Below are 20,612 nucleotides of genomic sequence, written 5' to 3'. Positions count from 1 at the left end.
AAGGGTTAACTTTATTTCAACAGGCTTAACAAATTTTTTTAACTTGGACTTTAGATTTAAGGCAGAAAAATCTATACATCTATTTTTCAGATGCTTTGAGTTCTGACAAAACTGCAAGTATTTTACTAGTACATGGGATTATAAATTCTTTTATGGATGTGCATAAGTAGGTGTGAGAAGGGCTATGATATGGACCTTTTCTCAACGACTCTGCAAATAAGACAAAATGACCTACACTGATTCTTTCATCTTCAACATTAATGTAGACACTTTATCAGGTTTTTTGTTGTTCATTATCATTTAGTTAGTAATTTATAGTTGAAATGATTTTTCTGCTAAACTGGAAAAGAAGTTTTGGTTTCATCTGTTTGATCTTGGTTGTTTCACTGCATGCATCACAATGCAGTGCAGCCACTACTGACTGAGCAAATTGTCATTTTATCACTCTAACTGAGCTTGGCTGTTAGTGCCAGTGTTTGTGAATTAGATACTTTTTGCAATGATGCTGATTTGCCAAAAAAAGGGACAATTTTTCTCAAATCAGTGCATAATGGCTAAGCCCGTCTGTGTGATGAGGCTGTATACTCTGAAGCATTATAAGGAGGGTATTCAATTCTCCATACTGTATGTGCTTTGCAAATTTGTCTTTAGAATCATTGCACAAAAGTTGCACAGTAGCCGTATTTGGCCTATTTTCAGGTTGCAATGATCTGCAGATTTTTGGCCAATCTCAGATTAAGTCATTTCACGCTTGCTCTCTCCTTCCTTTGCTGTTTGTGCAAACACACAAAAAAATAATATTTTACCTATTCACATCAAAATCACTCATCCAGTCCATTAGCTTACTATGTATAATTCAGGGGATGGATACAAAAACAATTTTAAGTCACTGAACATCCACAGAGTTCAGCTAAATCCTTCATTGAGACGACACGTGTAAATCTGCCTAGATCAGACCATCCTTGAGAGAGGCCACAAAGACACCCATGACTACTCTGAAGGAGTTACAAGCTTCATCAGCTGAAATGGAAGAGACTGCATACAACAACTGCTGCTTACTGGTTCTTTAACAGCCAAATACAGAAAACCAACTGTTGAAAAAAAACTCTCATTAAATCTGGACCAGAGTTCGCCAAAAGGCACGTGGAGGAAAGTTCTCTAGTCTGATGAGGCCAAAATGGTGCCATCAGATGAGATGCTATGTTTGGTGGACATCAAACATTGCACATCACCACAAAAACACCATCCCAACTGTGAAGCAGGGTAGTGGCAGCATCATGGTGTGGGGATGCTTCTCAGAAGCCAGCTGGTAGCCATTATGTTTATTAATGCGCACGACATTTTAATAGACAATGCTTGCGACATGAATAGGTCATGGACAACAAAAGTCACAACTTCTGCTGCTTAGTATAAAAAGTGCATCTAAAAGAGATTTCGTGTAGCAAAAGGTAAAGCTAAGTAAGTTGTACAACGACTACTGGACACATTTGATGACATTTTCAGTTTATATGTAAAGTATCCATTCATCTAAAGCTGCTTTACAAACCTGATACTGCTGCCACATAAATGATCCCCAGTCTTAACCTCACACTGGTGTTTGATCAGATTAGTTTGGTATCAGTTTTGATAGATAAAAAAGCCCATCTGTATCAGAGCTTGAATGCTTGATTGATACTTAACAAGTAATACAGATTGAATTTATGCATTTTTTAAAAGTTTTTTAACTAGCTGAATATTTGTCAATTAAGTTTGCATTGCTGCAACATTAAAGTTTATTAAAATGGCGCAACAGAGGATTATATGAATCCATCAAAGTACATGTTTCTGTACAGGCTTTACAGCTGCATTGTCACATTAACATTATCAAACTTTCTAAGTGACAACTCCATGGTTTAAGACCACAAACTCCCTCTCTGTCTCTCTTTGATACACAAAAGCAAGCAAGAAACCGTCATGAATGTGTGCATCCTCAAACAAACCCAAACACACCACCACACTGCTCCCTAGTTCAATTTATTGGATCGATGTTTGTGGACAGGGTTAATAAGAAAGCTGACCCCACCATGACCTTTCCCTGGCCTGAACCTGTACTTCTGCTCCGTCGTCTCATCAATCTGTCAAGTTAAAAGAACGCTCTCTCGCTCTTCAGCCAGTAGATGTGAGAGGGATGTGATGAGATAGAGAGGAACAGACTCTGATTCTGTCATCTCTAACATTTCACTCCATTTGCTGTTTAACATAACAGTTTGACAATTTCCTGAGCTGTTAGTCTTGAGATTATTTTGCACATTACACCAGGGTGAGATTGCACTGTTGAGACACAGAATTTATCGTGAGGATTTCCAGTCTGGTCGTGTTTCACTTACACTCACAACTAAAGACTATTATATAAAGTCAATCCCTAAACTTGAACTGAAGCTGACATGTAACAAAAGGAAAGAGTTAACCTCCAGTTAGCTCCTATCTGACTTCATGTCTCAGTATCTTCAGCTGTGTTAACCTGGATTCAACACTAAGAATGGATGCACATATCCAGGGGGATAATTCAAAGATCTTTCTCTTCAGATGCAGATTTACTCTCACATAGATAAAATACAAGTCAAGTATATATTACAATCCACCCACAAAAATTAATTCATAAATCAATTTGTTAAGGAAGAAGGAGAGATGGGTGAGAAGAAAGACTGCATCTCTGAGAAGGAGGTAGTGCTTTGAATCAATCCCCTGAGATTAAATTAATCAAAGCTCATTAGTGGTATCATGCACATTTTGATTTCCATTAATGATGATAGGATCCGGGTAATGAATAAGACTATTCAACTCTTTTAGCCTCAGGAGGCTGTGTCCTCCATGGAGCCTGTAAGATTGCTCAAAGCATTTTAACTCTCAACAGCAAATAGGACTCATGCGCCACTCATGCAAATTAAATTGCATGCAATCAATATTTTAGATCAATCTAACGATCACATCATAACCCTGAACTGCTGTCGGAATAGATTTCAGTCCAGTGCAGTCAGCAGGAGGCGAGCATTTTATGAGCATCATGCTCCCTTCACATGCATTGCCAAGTATCTTTTTTTGAATTAAGCTGTCTCGTAAGTTCTTAACAGTTCCAGCATTTCATTTTTGTGGATAACTTTTACATGTCAGACTTCTTTTCACACATATCAGATAGAAAACATGTTTAAAAGTACAGACATCGTCTGGCCTCGCACTGCTCAAGGCTTCCAAAATTAGGGTTGGGTATTATTTTGTTTTTTTTCCAATACCGGTGCTAAACCAAACTTTTAAACAATACCAGTGTAAAACAGTGCCTGAATCAAAAATCTTAGGAGTTAAACAATGATAGCAATGGCACTAAAAATACTTTAATAATTACAATGGCAACTTTAAACATCAAATTAAAACATCAAGTAAAAAACACTATGGATAAATTCAAACAATCAATTAATAACTACAACTAGCAACTGTCAATTACTATTTTATCTACGTATATGTTAATACTACTTTGTTATATTTTATTTTAGTATTTCTTGTCAGTATATGTGGGAAATAGCATAAAATGAAACATTTAAACAATACATGATGATCTGTTGTTTGTGTGCACACAAATCAGAGCCCAGGGCCCCCAACCAAAAAATCTAGATTCACCCCTGCTCTGCAAATAATGAAAACATGTCCCATTCATAAGGTCTGTTGATGGGAATTAGCAATAATAGAAAAGGAGAGTGGCTAAACTTTGATGCAGGTAAATGTCAGAAAGCTTTTTGCTTCTCTTTCATTGATTTGATCCAGAGACACTGCATACGTCTCCATCTGCTTTCATACCGTCTAAAACATTTCATAGCCACTAAGAGCAACAAATAGCTTACCAGAAACAAACTTAGAAATAACAAGAAGTAGTGCTGACAGTCTCTGCCTTGTCTCATTGTTTATAAATGGTCTTTTCTGCTAAGATGAGCTTTTGAACACAGCACAACGCACTCTCCTTGATGTAAGGCCATTGCTCATTGGTGATCTCTCCCTCTGCTATTAAAACAAAAATAGGCTAATCAATCCAAATCATTAAAAAAAATAATCAGTTATAACAGAAGAAGAAGGTGTGTGAACAATGGCCATCTTGGTAGCATAGGCATAAAAAAATTTAGAGAAATATTGTTAAAAGATGCCAGTTGGGTCAGGCACTGGGTAATAAATAAAATAAAGACACACATGAGCAAAGATGAGACATTACTCAGCAATGAAATAAATGAAAGATGTTCAATCTCTGATGAAATAAAACAAGTCTACATTAGTTAAGCCTGACTTTAATGTATTTTTGTGCTTCCAGTTAGACTTGTGGGGGGTTGCATTGGAGTGAAGCAGTATCATAATACGGCGACCCAAAATCTTTCTTTTGATTCGGTTTGGTTGGTATATCAGACGTGTTTACACCAGTGCTATGCTGGTACCAGACTTCAATATTCATCCCTACCCAGAATGACGCTCTTCTGGATCACTGTCTGGATGTATTCAGAGATGTCGTACCCTCAGAGGGTAAATGTTTCAGCTTTCCTCTCCAATATCAGTGACATCTAAATTTCAAAAAGACCATTCACAAATGAATGTAAAATACACAGACACTAAAATACCTACACAGACACACACACATCTTATGTCAGAATAACTCTGTATTAATCCCCCTCCTCCTCTGTCTCTCTGTCACACACTCTCACAAACACAGAGTATAAATCTTTCCATTTTTTGTGCTGAGTGCATGGTTTAATTAAAGAGATTACAACACTGAACCAATCAAAACAGCCACGTTCTGCAGGCCCCAAACAAATGCTAGTCTGTTCTTTAATTTCCCACTTAATCAAATCCACATAAAAAGCTGCAAATGTGCACATATATAAACATACACACCCCCTCAGCAGGTTGGTGATTAACATCCCTGCATCTCGCTGACACATGGAGAGTTCCTCTGCTGGAATCAGATCGGACTGAAAGGACGGCTGATTTAACCCCGGTTGTAAATGCAGTCCCACTGCTCCTGCTTGGTCTGACCATTGATTTGAGTTCAGCTCAGTGCAATCAGAGAGAACAGCACAAGGCCCTCTGACCTCTCCCCTTGAACTGAAGAGGACTGAATATCGAACTCCTTTCTCATTCAATCTCCACTCACCATTGTTCTGTCAATGACTTGGACTCCTAATGACTCCCCAGCATGAAATAAAGCAGACTTACAAACAGATATTCATGATCTAAACAATGTACATCTGCTCTCAGCTAACTGGTTGTGGTCGAATGTTAATGCTGATTGAATAAACCCTTCTTTATTTCAGTTCTCATGCTAAATAAGCATGCCGAAGTTCTCAATATGAAGACATTGATTATAACTATCATTACCTATAATAATAAAAACGCGTGAATGAGGCATTTCCATTCATAAGATCTCCATGAGAGATGGCACATAACAACCGTCATATATTTCCAGTGATGGGTGAAGACAACGACAGAAGCTGTCATGGAGACGGGCTGAAGAAATGATGAAAGCAGTAGAAGATTGAACCTCATATAAGACCTTGGGCTGTAATTACCATACCATGAGATCAATCAGTAATACTCGGTCAAAGTGTACATGCTGTTTCAGGGCCACTTTGACATCCAGAGAAATCATGAATAAGGCACAAGTTACATACAGGACTAAAGCCCTTTTCACACCGCCACACAGCAACTCGTCGCCTCCAGTCATTTTAATGAGTCACGGGATGCCGACGAGAGCGGTTTTAACAGCAGCGGTAGGACCCAGAAGCGGTTGCCGCCCATGTGAACACGCACAGATTTTGCCCCGCCGCTCGGAGTTCAGCGTGTTCAACTTTCTGGCAGTAGCCGCCTGGCAGCAGCCAATCACTTAAAGGAGGGAGAGAACCCGGAAATAGCAGACTTCGTGGGTCTAAGCAAACAGTGGAGGAGCTCATTGTGCTGATGTATCATGAATATCCTGAGCCCTACAACAAGGCTACCGTCATACGAAGACAACTAGAAGAAAAATTGTGGAACCAACCATTGAAACATATTTTCTAGGGGGAATTATTTTGATGATGAAACCGTATTTTCCCCTTCGTTTTATAGTACATTACACATGTTAATATACAGAGATTGTGAGGTACTCTACGTGTTTTTGGGGAGGGTTGTGTGATGGACTTGTGGGTGGGCTCTGCTGTGACGTTCACCGAAGCACATCTACGTAATTTCTGCCTTGTACTGCGGCAGCAGCAGCCGCTTTAAAAAACGCTCTGCATTTCGGGGGACTCCTCCAGCAGGGAGGCGGTTTTCAGGGTAGTTACCATGCGGCGGTGTGAAAAGGGCTTAAGAGTGGGATGTACTGACACCTGGGACCTTATGACCTTGGTAACTTATGGCTAATGAACATAACATATGGCAGAGAGCCTTCCATGCCTGTGTTACTCCATGGTTAGCTTTTGGTTGGCTGAAAACCTCAGCTTTTTAAATAAAATAGGATTTTTATTGCCTGTTCTTATCTATCCTTAGGGCTGCTTGCTTACAGCCTAAATCAGAATCAGAATCATTTTTATAAATACTGAGATCATAATTATTAAACATGATTACCAAGTGATTCACAACACCTGCATCGAATGCATTACTCAAACTTACACACGCAATGCATGAAATAAAAATGTGAAAAATCGGCAACAGGTCAGTTACATGACCGAGTATAAAAGGAGCATTTTAGAGAGGCAGAGTCTCTTAGAAGTAAAGATGTGCAGAGGTTCACCAATCTGCAAAAACTGTTCACGAATTGTGGAACATTTTCAGAAAAATGTATTGAATATCCCACCATCTAGAGTGCATCATATCATCAAAAGATTCAAAAATCTGGAGCAATCTCTCTACTCAAAAGACAAAGCTGCAGGTCAGTGTGGATGCTTGTGATCTTTGGGCCCTCAGGCAGCATTGCATCAAAACCAGGCGTAGTTCTGTCCTGGAAATCACTGCATGGGCTCAGGAACACTTCCAGAAATCACTGTCTGTCAACACAGTTTGCCATGCATCCACAAATTCAAGTTAAAGTTGTATAATGTTAAGAAGAAGCCACATGTGAGTGCGATCCAGAAATGCTGCTGTCTTCTCTGAGCCAACGCAAATTTTAAATGGACTGAGGCACAATGGAAACTGTTCTGTGGTCAGATTAATCAAAATGTAAAATTCATTATGGCAATCACAGACGCTGTGTCCTATGGACTAAAGAAGAGAGGGAACATCCAGCTTGTTATCAGTGCACAGTTCAAAAGCCTGCATCTCTGATGGTACCAGGCTGCATTAGTACCTGGTGTGGGCTGCTTACACATCTGGAAAGGCACCAACAATGCTGAAAAGTAGACAGAGGTTTTAGAGCAACATATGCTCCCAGACAACATCTTCTTTAGGGAAGGCCTTGCATATTTCACCAGGACAGTGCTCAGCCACAACACCGCATTCATCACAACAGCTTCACAGTAGAAGAGTCCAGGTTCCAGGTCGCCTGCAGTCCAGACCTTTCATCAATTAAAAAAAAAAACATTTGGCATCATAAAATCCGGGAAAGAAGACCCAGCACTGTAGAATCCTTCACTAGAAAATAATGGGACAACATTCCTCCACCAAAACTCCTGCAACTGGTCTCTTCACTTCCTAAATGTTAATAGACTGTTTTTAATACAAGAGGGGATGCTATACAATGGCAAACCAGGCCATGTCCCTACTTTTTTGAGATATAGTACTGCAATCAAATTCAAAATGAGCAAATATTTTCATGAAATTGTTAAATGTCTCAGTTTCAAAATATGAAATGTTGTTTATGTTCAACTGTGAATAAAATATGAGGTTATGAGATTGCAAATCACAGCATTTCATTTTCATTTACATCTTACACAGTGCCCCAACTTTTTTGGAATTGGAGTTGTATATGATCAATCCAACGAGTTGTATTTTTGTTTTTTTAACATTGTGTTGGTATGGAGATACAGCCATGGAAAAAGTAGCATTGGTTGTATGCTTCACAAAGACTACTCATGAAAATAAATAAGATAAACATAAAAGCTGAAGGGCCTTTGGGAGCTATTAGATTAATTTATTGGTTTACTGAGCTATTGAATATCCATTCAAAACACTTTCTTTGCACTTCTTGCCATTGTAATATCTCTTATCTCTTATCATACTGTAGCAATCCAGATATTTAGAACTGCTCGCTCTTGTATTGAAAATGATTTTGCTACATTAACTGGCAGAGATGGCTGTATATCTCCCCAACCCACACAGCAATGAAAAAGGGTAAAGTGGAAACAAATGTTGCATGGAAGTATAGCAATGTCCTGAAGAGTAAATCATTTCTAACCAGAATTGTTATGGACTATTTCTATGTAAATTGTGTCTCTTCTCTGGCACATTGCCGAGTATGTTAATCATTCAGGTCTAAAACAAGCTCTGGGTTTCCATTCCCCTCACTGATGCTCGTTTCCTCTGAGTCAAAGAACGACTCTCAGAGGCTCATGTCAGCTCCCTCAGCAGATGGCTGGGGCAAACTCACAATGACAAGCCTCCATTTCACAGATTCTTTAAACATGATTTCACCAACTGTGGGAAAACTGTTTGAATCTTTAACCTATTTTCACACACTGGAGCATGCACACTGAGCACGCTTTCCTCATCCAAGAATCAGCCAAGAACCCTGGAGAAACTTCCTCTACATTAATTCTTCTTACAAATCCTGACCCTAAAATACATTAAACTACAGCTGCAATGAGTGCAAACATGATGAAACACACCATAAAGAACACACGGCTTGCTTAGCTATAATTATTTTATCATGTTGTGTTGTCACTCCTATTAAGAACTTATGTTCACAGCCTTTCATCATTGTGGAGGTGTTGTGAGTCTGTCCTGCCAGTCTTTAGAGTGAGTCTTTCTTCTGCTCACTCACAGCAGGAGTCCTCACTCACTCTCGGTTTCTGAGATGTGAAAAAGATGCTGAAGGGTTCTTTTTGTTAATTTTGTTTTTTTCTCTGTTCTCCCCTCGATGCCCTCAGCACGGTGTCTCAGCGCTGTCTGAGCTAACAGTTCAACCTGCTACCGCGCCATACCGCCGTGGCTGTGACCTTCTGGGGACGTCCAATTGGCTCTTTAGCATAATATTGTAATGTATTGAGCTGATTTGTGATAACGTGAGGTAATTAAAAAATTGAAGTTGACTTAAGAGTTAGATACTTGTGGCTACTAATGACCTTTATTATAGCAATCTTATTCAAATATTTGTTCACCAACCAAACAAATGCAGCTGTAAAAAAGGCATATTAATACAAGAGACCATTCTCAGATTTCCTCTTCATGATGTCATGTGGGGAGTTAGCATCGCCCTCCCTGCTTGGAAGAAAATTCCGCCCTCCTCTCCTGATCCTCCACTCAGCTGCCAGCTGAAAGGAGGATCAGAAGAGCCACGTCCATAAAGCCACATCCATTTCCTGAGAGGGGCGGAGTCAGACAGCTCATTAGCATTGAAAGTTGCAGACATTGAAACAGCTCATTCTGAGCAGAGCTGAAACAGAGGGTTTTTTAGACATGCAAAAATCAAAAACTGGAGTGTTTTTTCAGCAACAAACTTTACATGCATGTTTTGGGGACCTCTGAGACCAATATAAACTTGTCTTAAAGGGGTAAAATATGTGACCTTTAACAGTAAAAATGCAGTCTTACACAATTTGAAGTCTTCTGCATGTTTTAGCCTTCACTTTATTACATAAAAGTCAGAGCAACAGAAAGGTGAGCCTTGTCTGTATAAGCTTCTGATTCCTTTAAGTGTCAAAGCATTTGAAGTGTCAAATTTGTTGCTGCATAAATGAACTCTTGAGTTAAGAAGGGTGGGGACACTGGACTGCTTGACATGTTTTAGTGTGTGAGTTTACTTTTACTGAGAAGGGCATAAGTCTTTGATTGTGTTAATGACACATCATTAAGCTTACTGGCCACTATGTTCAGCAGTGTCTGACTTGAGTGATTTTGTATTTTGCCGATGTGAGCAAAAAATGTGTAACTGCATGCAAAACTATGTTGATAAGAAATTCTCAGTACAGTTCAAAACATGTCTGACTCACAGTTGGATTTCCTTATCTCATGCTCTACCCGCTCTGCAGTCTTCACTGTCTGCATACAGATAGCCTCAAATACAAAATGCTGATCACAGACTTCTGTGACACAGATATGAATTTAAAATTGGTTGGTTTAGAAACAGCTTTTTTCCACTGACGTCTAATACTAACAAAATCCAAAGCATGTTTTGACCTTGTGATGAGTTGCATCTTATATTCTGGCTTCCCTTTATCTACAAAGGAAATAAACAGCTAGAAGCTCAGAGAAACTGTTTTACACGGGAAACCACTTACATCGTGGTACTGAAACTCAAACAACTACATGCTGTACATGCTGTTCAGCTTTGGCACACTAATGAATGCTGTCTCTGTGATTTGTAAGAAACTGCTGCTAGAGCTACAGCTGTATAAAAGTAGAAAGCAGGCTATCTAGAAATTGCTCCACATGAAACACAACATTTCAGTTATACATATTTCTACAAATCTTTTGGGGTGTAAGAACAATTTTAAATTTAAATGTAAAAAATCCTAATATACCACTTTGTCTGAGATAGAATAGAATAAAGCAAATATATCTGTCTTCAGATGGTATGCATGTCTTGCTCTGAGTTGTGATGGACACAAAATGAATAATGATAGCTTCTGTCTGGCTGTATTTTACAAACACAAATAATCTAAATTTTAGAAAAGGATATGGCAGGCTGTGGCTATAAATCATGCAAAGAGAAATATTTGTCCATTTCCCCAGATTCCATGTCTGTCATCAGGCACATCCATCTTGTAAAGCTCCAGTCTAAAATGACTGAGAACAGGTCTGACCAATCAGCATCGTTTGAGAACAATGTGGTGGTAGCTATGGGCGGGGCTTGGTTGTACTGGAAGTTGGTAGCGATAGCTAACACCAGTGTGGCTCAGATGAAGCTATAGTAGAGCTGCAGATTTTTTAAAAATACCTGGAAAAGATGTCATTATTGAAAGAAGAGTAAAGAACTACACTGAGAGCTTCTCATGGTTGAAAGGATGTTTGCGCTTTCCTCCAAACCGGCCTTGGAATGAGATTTATCCACCAAAAAATTTCAACCAAGACGTTTTCCTGCCAAGCTCACACTTCTTACCAGATTTGCCCATGCCTACTACCTAGTGATGCACTATTAGAATTTTTTGAGCTGATACCGATAACTGCTAAATTCCTACTCAATAATAATATAACTGATAACTGAAAAAAAATGTTTTTTTTCAATTGCTGAGTTTTAAAAGGTTTATTTTATGTATTAATGCACATCTGAGGGTAAGAGGGGTTAATATAGAGTGAGCAGAGATATTTATAACCCATCACTAACTAAAATTACTTGTGTTAAGAGCTGAAATGATTCCTCGAATTATTCGGGTAATTCGATTAAAAAAATTCCTTGAGGCTTCGCTTAAATCAGTCCTGTATTCATATACACCCATGCTGTAAGCCTGGACATTGCGCCGTGTGTTACGGCTTCATGGCAAATATGGCTCTACGCCTGCACCGGTGAACCTACGCAGATCTCCAGGTTTACGCACCACCTGCATGACTCGCTGGTGTGAGACAGCGCTCAGTTTGTGTCTGCAGACTTCAGTAAATTTCATAAACTTCTCTAAATGACCCGACAGTTTCACAGAAAACTGCCAGGCGTCATGATTCAAGTCCTGTTTTGGTGCTTTCCCTCTCTCTCTCTCTCTCTCTCTCTCTCTCTCTCTCTCTCTATCTTTATCTTCCGCGTGTGCATGTTAAACAGTTGATTATAAATTATAAAATTATTTAAAATTCAGCGCACTGATGTCTTGATTGCAGCGTATTTTTCAAAAAGTTTCAGCATCCCGAATAATTTGATAAGACTTATATTGATAATAAATTGACACCAATAAAATAGAAACACACTAATGCCACAGACAGTGACTGAGTCAGAGACTAAGTAGGTTAAAGTTCATCATCATACAGTCGGGATTCAACAGGTCATAGAAGCAGCTTTATACCTTAAAATGTGTTCTCCAGGTCAGTGGATGGTCTTAAAAGGTCAGATTTTTATGGTGGATGAACTTACAAACAAAAATGTGCATAAATCAAAAGTGAACACCCTTTGACAAATAGACCATATTCCTGTAATCTAAAGGTTCACCTTTCAGACATCATCAGACCGCTGTGTGAATGATGGAACTTTATTCTTGCTATAATGTGAAATATTACATTCATGCATAAACTAGAGGATGTTAAAATGATTAAGTGTCTCTTTACTTTAATGACAAACTGGAAAATAAAAATAAACTACAATAGAAGAAATAAAGTGTTGGTAACAAAAAAAGTCCTGGGAGAGGATCCCTATAACCCCAAACATGGCAAAATCTAATGTAATCATTTAACTTCCTTTTCGTGTAACTTTTATGAGTAAATTGCCATCAGCACTTCAGTGCACTTTGTAAAATATACCGTCTTTAGAGAACCTGTAAATACCAGTTTTTAACATAGAAGTAGTTCATTGAAGGGACCAATCTTCTTTTCTCATTTGTCTAGTACTACTTCTCTTGAAAAAAGCAAAGTGACTGATTAAAAAACACAGTATTTATTATTAGAGTACTTAGTTAATCGCCATGGGAATCGATAGAGTACTCGATGACAAAAAGAATCGATTACTGCAGCCCTGCTTTTGTTTACAATTGAAAAAAATAGAAAAATTCACTGAACAATTTTGACTTTACAGCTGTTTTTTATATACGTGCTTTGATTTCAAATAGTGTTTTTTTACTTTTGTCATGATAAATGTCTTGACAAATTGTCAAATCTGTTATTTTAATAAACTTTTCAAGAACTTAGCTGATATATGCCAAAACAAACATGTTTTCCTATTTTAAAAAAGTCATTTTAAAAAAGGTAGAGTGCATTCCTCAAATAAAATGAAGGAGCCTGTTACTTATTTGTCTGCAGATAAAACCGATCAAGGGTTCATGATAACAGGCTATCATGCTTGATTAATGGAGAGGTTTGGGGGACAGCTGTGTTATTTTTTACTGATGTTAATGATCAGACTGTGAATGCAACCACATCATTGTTTTTGTCTGACTTCCCTTGATCAATACAAATTAAAATATAGAGGACCATCTCTTTGGAACAAGCTACCAATCACTTGACAGCATCCCGATAAACATCATTCAAAAGGAAGTTGAGGAGGGCATTAATTTGACAAGAATGTGTAACAGATCTATGATCATATTGAAATATTTCATGTCATGTAGATGTATACTTCTATGTTATTGTTCTTTTTTTCAGCTTGCCTACATTGCTGCCTAGAAAAACTCTTGCTATATCAGCAGGGAGGTACCCTGATAAGCCTTTTTGGCTCTCCCCTGCACGACGTTTTCTGCCTGCTGAATTAGCACTCCTAATGCTTTTTAATGTGCAAGTAACTAAACTGAACAAAACTATCAAACAGAGCAGGCAGGCATGGGTCTAAGAAGCAGCAGCAGATCAGGAGACTGATACTGATTTTGTCATTTAATAGATTTGCCCATTGCTGTCTCTGACAAACTTTCTGCAGTGTTCATATGCCTGCTGTTCCAGCAGGGTAGCAGTGCTAATGCTAGGCATGCTAATGCTGCTGCTTCATATTCTGTTAATAGTCTGTCATAACGATGATGTCTCATGTGACTTCTAAGATCTGTTGCGTTGAAGCTGGAGGACTTTTTCCTCTCTTCGGGCTCTTTGAGGAGCATGTTTCACAAACTCAGTCATGTTACACTCCTCTAAACATTGAAAAACTCCCACAATAATTAAGTAAAGCCTACTGAAGACTGGTAAAGGCATGACTAGTCTGCCCTATGGTCTCTGTCCATCTTCTTCTCTTAATGGTAGACCACATACTGTACCTGTGACACTACCTACTGTTTCAGAATGTGTAGTCTCATAGGCGTGAAAAAGCACCTTCATTATAATTGAATTTTATCAGTTAATATTGTATTAATTATAATTCTAAAATTTTATAAAATATTTACAATGTGGGTTAATAATTTATCCACAACAATGATTGCCATGCTTCCCTACCACCTAATCTCATCCTCTCGTTCTAATTGGCCAATAATGAATGTGACGGACAGAAAATTTGTCCAATCACTTTCCAGTAATTTATTGAAAAGTCCTTCCATTCCCAAACACTTTTTAAGGGATATACAATTTAGAATTTTACAGACACAAATCTAGCAGACACTTTTATCCAAAGCGACTTATACCTGGGACAGGCGTTCCTGGAGCTTGCCCAAGGGCCCACACTGGACACTTGAGCTCTGACTGGGATGTTTCCTAGATGACTGTGAAATATATATCAGTAGATAAATTAAACTGTCTATCTGGCATGCCAAGTCAGCTGAAGAGTATTTTACCAAAGAATACAAACACAAAACATTCTTAAAAATCTTGAACATCACTTTTCTTATGCTGATGTTTGTGCCACATTTCCATCTTACATAAACATAATATTGAGATCAGCTATGTAAATTCACAGGCCCATACTCTATTACCTCTCTGATATGTCATGAAGCCTGGCTGAGTTCAAGTCACTTTCCAGTCAAACTATCAGCTGTATGTCGCACGTTATACCCTAAGTCAGAGGAGAAACTTTCTGCCACCAAAGTTAATCTGACTCTAATTCTGTATGGTTGTGAAAGTGAGCTTCAATTGACTTTAAGACAAAAACTAAAACTTCAAGGCCTATTTCTTTCAAAAAGTATTTCAAGAGGTGATTTCAGGGAACAAAGTAAGGGCTCAGAGCTAATTTCATTCATCTTGAGAAACAAAGGCAAAAACAAGTCCATCTTGCTGTAATGTTATCCAATCAGGTGTACAGAAAACAGAGCAGCGATCATACAAGGCTTCACAAGGCCAACACTGCTGCTGGTGGAACTGACACTGGAATACAATTGGACGCTGCTTTTCTTGTCCTATTCAACCTCATCTTAAAGGTTGTCTGGATTGTCTGGTTTATGATAATCCACTGTTGTTGAAGACACTTTAGACTGTGCTAAAATCATCGACTGTTTTTAGACCTAAAAGCAAAAGGGCTTTGCAGGTGTTCCATTATCATTCCAGTACTTCAAGGAAGTCTTTAGTTGCAAAGCATTATACCCAACCAACATGTACGACCTTGATTTTGCTAGTCCTGTATAATTCAGTGTGTCCTCTTCTCAGCAGGGCTGTAAAAGAAATGGATGTAAATGACAGACGGCTCGTCATTCATCACTGTCGCCACCTTGACACCCAGGAGGAAATAACAGCCCAGCCAGAGCGTCCTTCTGCTGATTTGTTTTTGCTTAAAAACGTTACCCTTTCAACCTGAATATAAAAATAATGTGAAATGATCCTTACATGATGGCTGTCTGGTGTACAGAAGAGTGGGCTTTGTCAAGATTTGAACACACTGATTGATGGAGTGTTTTGTTGATGTTTTTTTCACAGAATTTGTTGACAAGGTGGGAAAAAATTGAACATTAAAAACGCAAAATTTAAATCATGGCACAACACAACTCTTTCAACAGACAGCTGTAAAGAAATGAGCAGGTACGCTGCTGCTTTGCATCATTCAGCAAAATGTTCATTCCATATTTCTTTCATACGTTGATCATAGAAAAGGGAAGTTAGACGTACCTTTGACTGAAGCTATTCTCCTTCCTCCGACAGTGAAGGGTGACAATCCTGTGACCTTCACTTCTGACATCCTGGCTCACCGTCCACACAACAGGGTTACTGGCTCTGGCTCCTAGGAAAGCCACACCATCCTTCAGTTTCACTCTGAGCAGGAAAAAAACAGGAAAAATTAAATCAGAATGAGTTGAATTGTAACCAAAACAGCTAACAAATTAAACTATAGTTTAAAAAAAACAGGCATGGCCAATTTTGCTGTTTTTCACTCTTCGGCACATAACATGACAGAAGAAAGATATGAGACGAAGAGATGTGCCAAGGGTCTTCAACTGAGGTCACAAAACTCTTCAAACACTCATGGTCTCTCTCAAACTCTCATAAACATGAAGGAAAAACCTGCTGAGCAGGAGATAGCATTGCACCATGGGAAAACAGGCAGATCAAAAACATGCTTTTCAAAATAAAGCACTAAGAAAGGTTTTAGTGGTTACTAGATGCTGACAATACCATACTTCGTTTACAAAATCTCATCTGATTTAGAATTCTTCCCAAAAAAATTTCATTGTTCCCACCAGTTTAAAAACTTTGTATCTTAACATGAGGACTTTTTTTAAGCAAACTCCACTCCAACTAATTTGTATAAGCCTCCATGTCCCCTCTGGTCCCATATAACCTCCAGGACCATGGGCTCCTCTTCCTCTTCCAGCTCTCCTCCTCCTCAGTCACATGAAATCCCTTTAAAGTGCATGACACAGAGCCATGACAAATTGCTCTTGTTCAGAATAAAGACAGCAAGGATGGCAGGAACAGGCAGATCTAAAGTAAAACACCAGCAGCACAGAAAAAAGTGAGGGGAAAGACACATGGGTGTTAAATGAAAGATGAACTCTGGGTAATTTCCCCTACATCAAAATAATGACTGCTCTTGGAACTGTAAAAGGCTGAAAACAGATGAAGGAAAGAAAGAGAGCTTTAGAGGGAGGATAAAGATAAGACAAGCCATGCAGCAGTCCTTAGAAGAGCACAGTCATTACATGTTCAGTGTTCACACAGTCTTCTTTGATCTGATCCTCCTGCTAAGGTAGTAATAACTGGACAGCTTCCTATCAAGAGAGATGAAAAAAAAAAACAGCTTGTATGGAAGACACAGACAAGGAGGAGAGCACATATGACCTTCTGACCTCTTGTTGCTCTCTGCAGAAATAATCAGAATCACACAGGCCGTCTGCTTTGAGGTTGCCAAAATTAGTTCCACTCATACTAACTAAAGTCATGGTAACACACTTCTGAATGGTTCTGCGACACAACTAAAGGGGGCTCATAGGAAAAAAGGTTGGGAACCACTGTTCTAGCCCATCTGTGTGTGGTGGTTCTTGATAGACTGAGCCTTACTGCACCCTTGTGAAGTTCTCCTAAGTTCTAAGTTCTTGAATCTGCTTTGATTGACAATCCTCTGAAGGCTGGGCTCATCCCTGCTGCTTGTGAACCATTCACTTCAAGGGTTTTCAATTAAAACGACTCAATTTTCTAAAAACCTGATTCATTCATTTAATCGATTTATTTCTCAGCCCTACCTTCTACCCTAATTGTAAGTAGAAATACTGATTGTTTGGCACAGTCTAACTTTTGAGTTCCATCAAACCGTGCAAAAAATTGAGAAGTTAAAAAGGCATAAAGTTGAGGGGAAGAGGCACGATAAGTGCAAGGCAAGTTAAACAAGTTTAAAAAATGTTAACATTAAAAAACTTTGATTTCTTACTCCTCACACCATACTCATTTATCCAGGCACACATTGCACAACAGCAATAAGTACAAACCAGCACATGCAGTCAGAAAAGGAAGGGTTTATACAGTCAGGAGATACAGGATCACGTAAAATATCCCACGGCCTAATGTTAAGAGGAACAGAGCTTTGTGGTAGCTCAAAGAAATAACATACAGAAGCTTTTATCCATATATTCCTCCACAGTGTGTAACAACTCAGCAATGCCATTCGTGGTGTCTTAAAGTTGTCTCTGAGGGACAGTCTCTGAAATCACATGCAATAGAAAAGACACATTAGAATAAAAACCTTGATCCCTATTTAAAGGGAAAAATGGGCTTGGCATTAAGGGAGGCTGTGTATGAGTGGGACTATGTTACAAAGAGCAGAAAAGGAAAGGCTAAGGTTTGGCACAATCATTCGGGAGAGGAGAGAAGCTGAAGAGAAGTCACAGTACAAGATAGAAGTATTTTTCTCGACTCTTAAATGGCCATTTCTAAGGAAATGTAACCCTTTTGAAGATGAGGAAACATGGGAAACAAAAGGCGAAAAAATGTTTCCCTTTATTGCCACCAAACTGATAGCACATCATTCGTCACTTAATATCTTCATGAGCAAACACACACATTGTTCTGTGTCTATACCTGGTAAAAAAGTTTACACACTGGCAGAGAGTGGGCTGCTGAAGATAAAAGCAAGTGAGAACAATCGCTCTGATATCAGCTCAGGAACAAATGAAACCACTTTCAGTTCTGACATCAGAGGAAGGCTCCTGCAAAGGTAACGCCAGATGGAGGGAAGCAGTAACACAGAAGGAACACAGCACGTTCATGCACAGCCTTCAACCAGCTTCATTAACTCACCCCTCTGTAACATTTACAGCCAATGAAAGACTAAACCCCCCCCCCAGAGGGTACATTTCTCAGGTGGTTTGTCAGATGAATGGGAAACAAATAACTCATGGTTGAAAATGGTTCCCCAATTAATTTTGAGAAGACAATATATCAGAATTAAATTATGGACAGAGAAACTGCAAATACCACACTGAGCTTGTTTAGTCTGCTAGTGTCCTTTATCTCTAAAACAACTGCAGATGAATCCAGTTACTGAATAAACACTCAAGCTGCTTTATTTATACTCCATCCTTCTGTAATACTTTTACTCAGAACCAAAATAGCCCGGCTCATTTCATGGCAAAATTAAAGTAGATAGTAGCTGACAGGTGAAGCAGGCTGGGAGCAGGTTCAATAAATGAGGGAGGTGAAACAGGGAGCTGCTCTCAGTCAATTAGCAGAGGAATAGTTGTCTGTGGAGTGTTTTTAGGGCTGAGCGCACACAGGCACACTGAGATGAAGCAAGCGCTAATCTCTTTAATGAGTCTGACGCTGTTCTTCTTGTTATCACTCATAGTCAGAATTGTTGGAGCATGGCAATGCAGCAAATGCAGAACAAGATGAGCCCAATCAGATAAAAGAGGCTAACTAGGCAAAGTTAATCTCCACCTAGGTACTATGCTGTGTTTTTACTACCCCGCCTTTTGTCTCACTCTCATGTCTCATTACCTTTCTGTCTGTCTCTATTGGTTGTCTATGAGACATGCTGCCTCCATCACTGGTTTAATAAGCTAGTGGGGTGCAGTTTCTTTAACTTGCCAGAGAACTGAAGATTAAAAGGAGTAGAGGTATTGGAAAAAACTGATTGAGGTCAGAAATGCAAATATGAATTTCTAAACTTCTAAATTGATTCAAAATGTCCAAAAATGTCAGAACATTTTATTTCATCCTAAAAGCATTTTTAGTCTTGGTAATGGCTTGGTTCATGCCCTGATGAAGACCCTGTGCGGTCCAAACCGGTCAGCTTTCCTTGTGATTTTTAACTTTTATTAGATATGCCCTGAAACACTAAAGGCTTTTTACCCAAATCCTTGACTCAAGCGAGTGTGCCTGAAGATTGCCCTGGTGGCTTCTCCCTTTCTTCGAGCATTTTTAGTCTGTTTGAGCACAGCAAACCTACTGCTAGTATTTTTTCCTCCATGCACTGTCTCCACCTAACCTTAGTGGGGTATCCAAACCTATCTGACCCTGTGTGCTCTTTTTCACAGCACTGTACATAAATTTATTGCTTTTAATGGAGCAATTAGGATTTTTTGTTTTGAAAAGACAGTTTGCTGTTTACATTTTTATAGACTGAATATTCCTCTTTCTTTCTACACTTTTTTAACTACATAGTCCTTCCACAAACCCTAAAGCATGAACTCAACATTGACTTCTCCTAAATATTAACCTGACCCTAAGCTGTAAGAACTGTAGTACTCAAAATAATCTACAAGCTTTTCACTTACTCTGTCACTTTACCCTTAAAAGTCAGCATCATTTCTTGACGACATTTCCTACCCCCTCATCTCATGGATTGATATCTGTAGGATCCAAATCAGATGGTGAATGGTGGGGCTTGAAGGTAGCTGGTGCTATAAGAGGTTAAAAGCCTGTCATCTATCTGAGAACAAAGACGATCACAGGAAAAAGGACTAAGTGCTACTAAGTCATTTTATTTGTAAGTGGATTGTATTGAGGGCTTTTTAATAGTGGAGACATTAGAGCTCGTTAAAGTACGATTCAAGGAAATCTCAGCATGAATGCTTTTCACTCAGAGAGGAGAGGAGTCTTTTTTCTTTAAGTGGAATTTCTGTGTCATTCATATTCAACAAAGCCAGAGCTCACCAAGCCTTTTTCAGTCTTTTTTTAAAGAAGACAGAAAAACAGCTAGGTGGCCGACATGTGAAGCTTAGACCCAAAGTCTAGGAACAAACATGTGCCTTAAAAAAGAAGAAATAACTGGGGAGAGACTTCTTATAAGCCAAGATTCAAAATATGAGCCAGCATAGCCTCATGACAGGAACAAATCCATGACAAGAGGCATCATTCAGGTAGGAGCTTTGAGAAATGAGTCCCAGTTAAATTCAGAGAAGCCCCTGAGCTTGCTGAAGGAAAACGAGTTAAATTCAAAAACCAGGGCAGTTTTTCTAGCTTTTAAAGGTAAGAAATAGCAGGCTTGGGTGATATGGGCGTAA

The 20,612-nt window shown here is 38.9% G+C and overlaps 1 protein-coding gene across 1 annotated transcript in view; it reads right to left on the bottom strand.

The window, feature by feature from the left end:
- si:dkey-112m2.1 (transmembrane protein 132C) overlaps window positions 1-20,612 on the bottom strand; it is an 85,404-nt gene that overhangs the window by 41,016 nt on the left and 23,776 nt on the right. The window contains exon 3 of the mRNA XM_041811168.1: window positions 15,784-15,927. Within this exon, the coding sequence (XP_041667102.1) occupies window positions 15,784-15,927 (144 nt within the window). The remainder of the gene's footprint in view (window positions 1-15,783; window positions 15,928-20,612) is intronic.

Source organism: Cheilinus undulatus, linkage group 17 (genome assembly GCF_018320785.1).
Source record: "Cheilinus undulatus linkage group 17, ASM1832078v1, whole genome shotgun sequence".
Lineage (NCBI taxonomy): Eukaryota > Metazoa > Chordata > Actinopteri > Labriformes > Labridae > Cheilinus > Cheilinus undulatus.
Note: the sequence above shows the minus strand (reverse complement) of the source record. Positions and strands in the feature narration are given on the sequence as shown.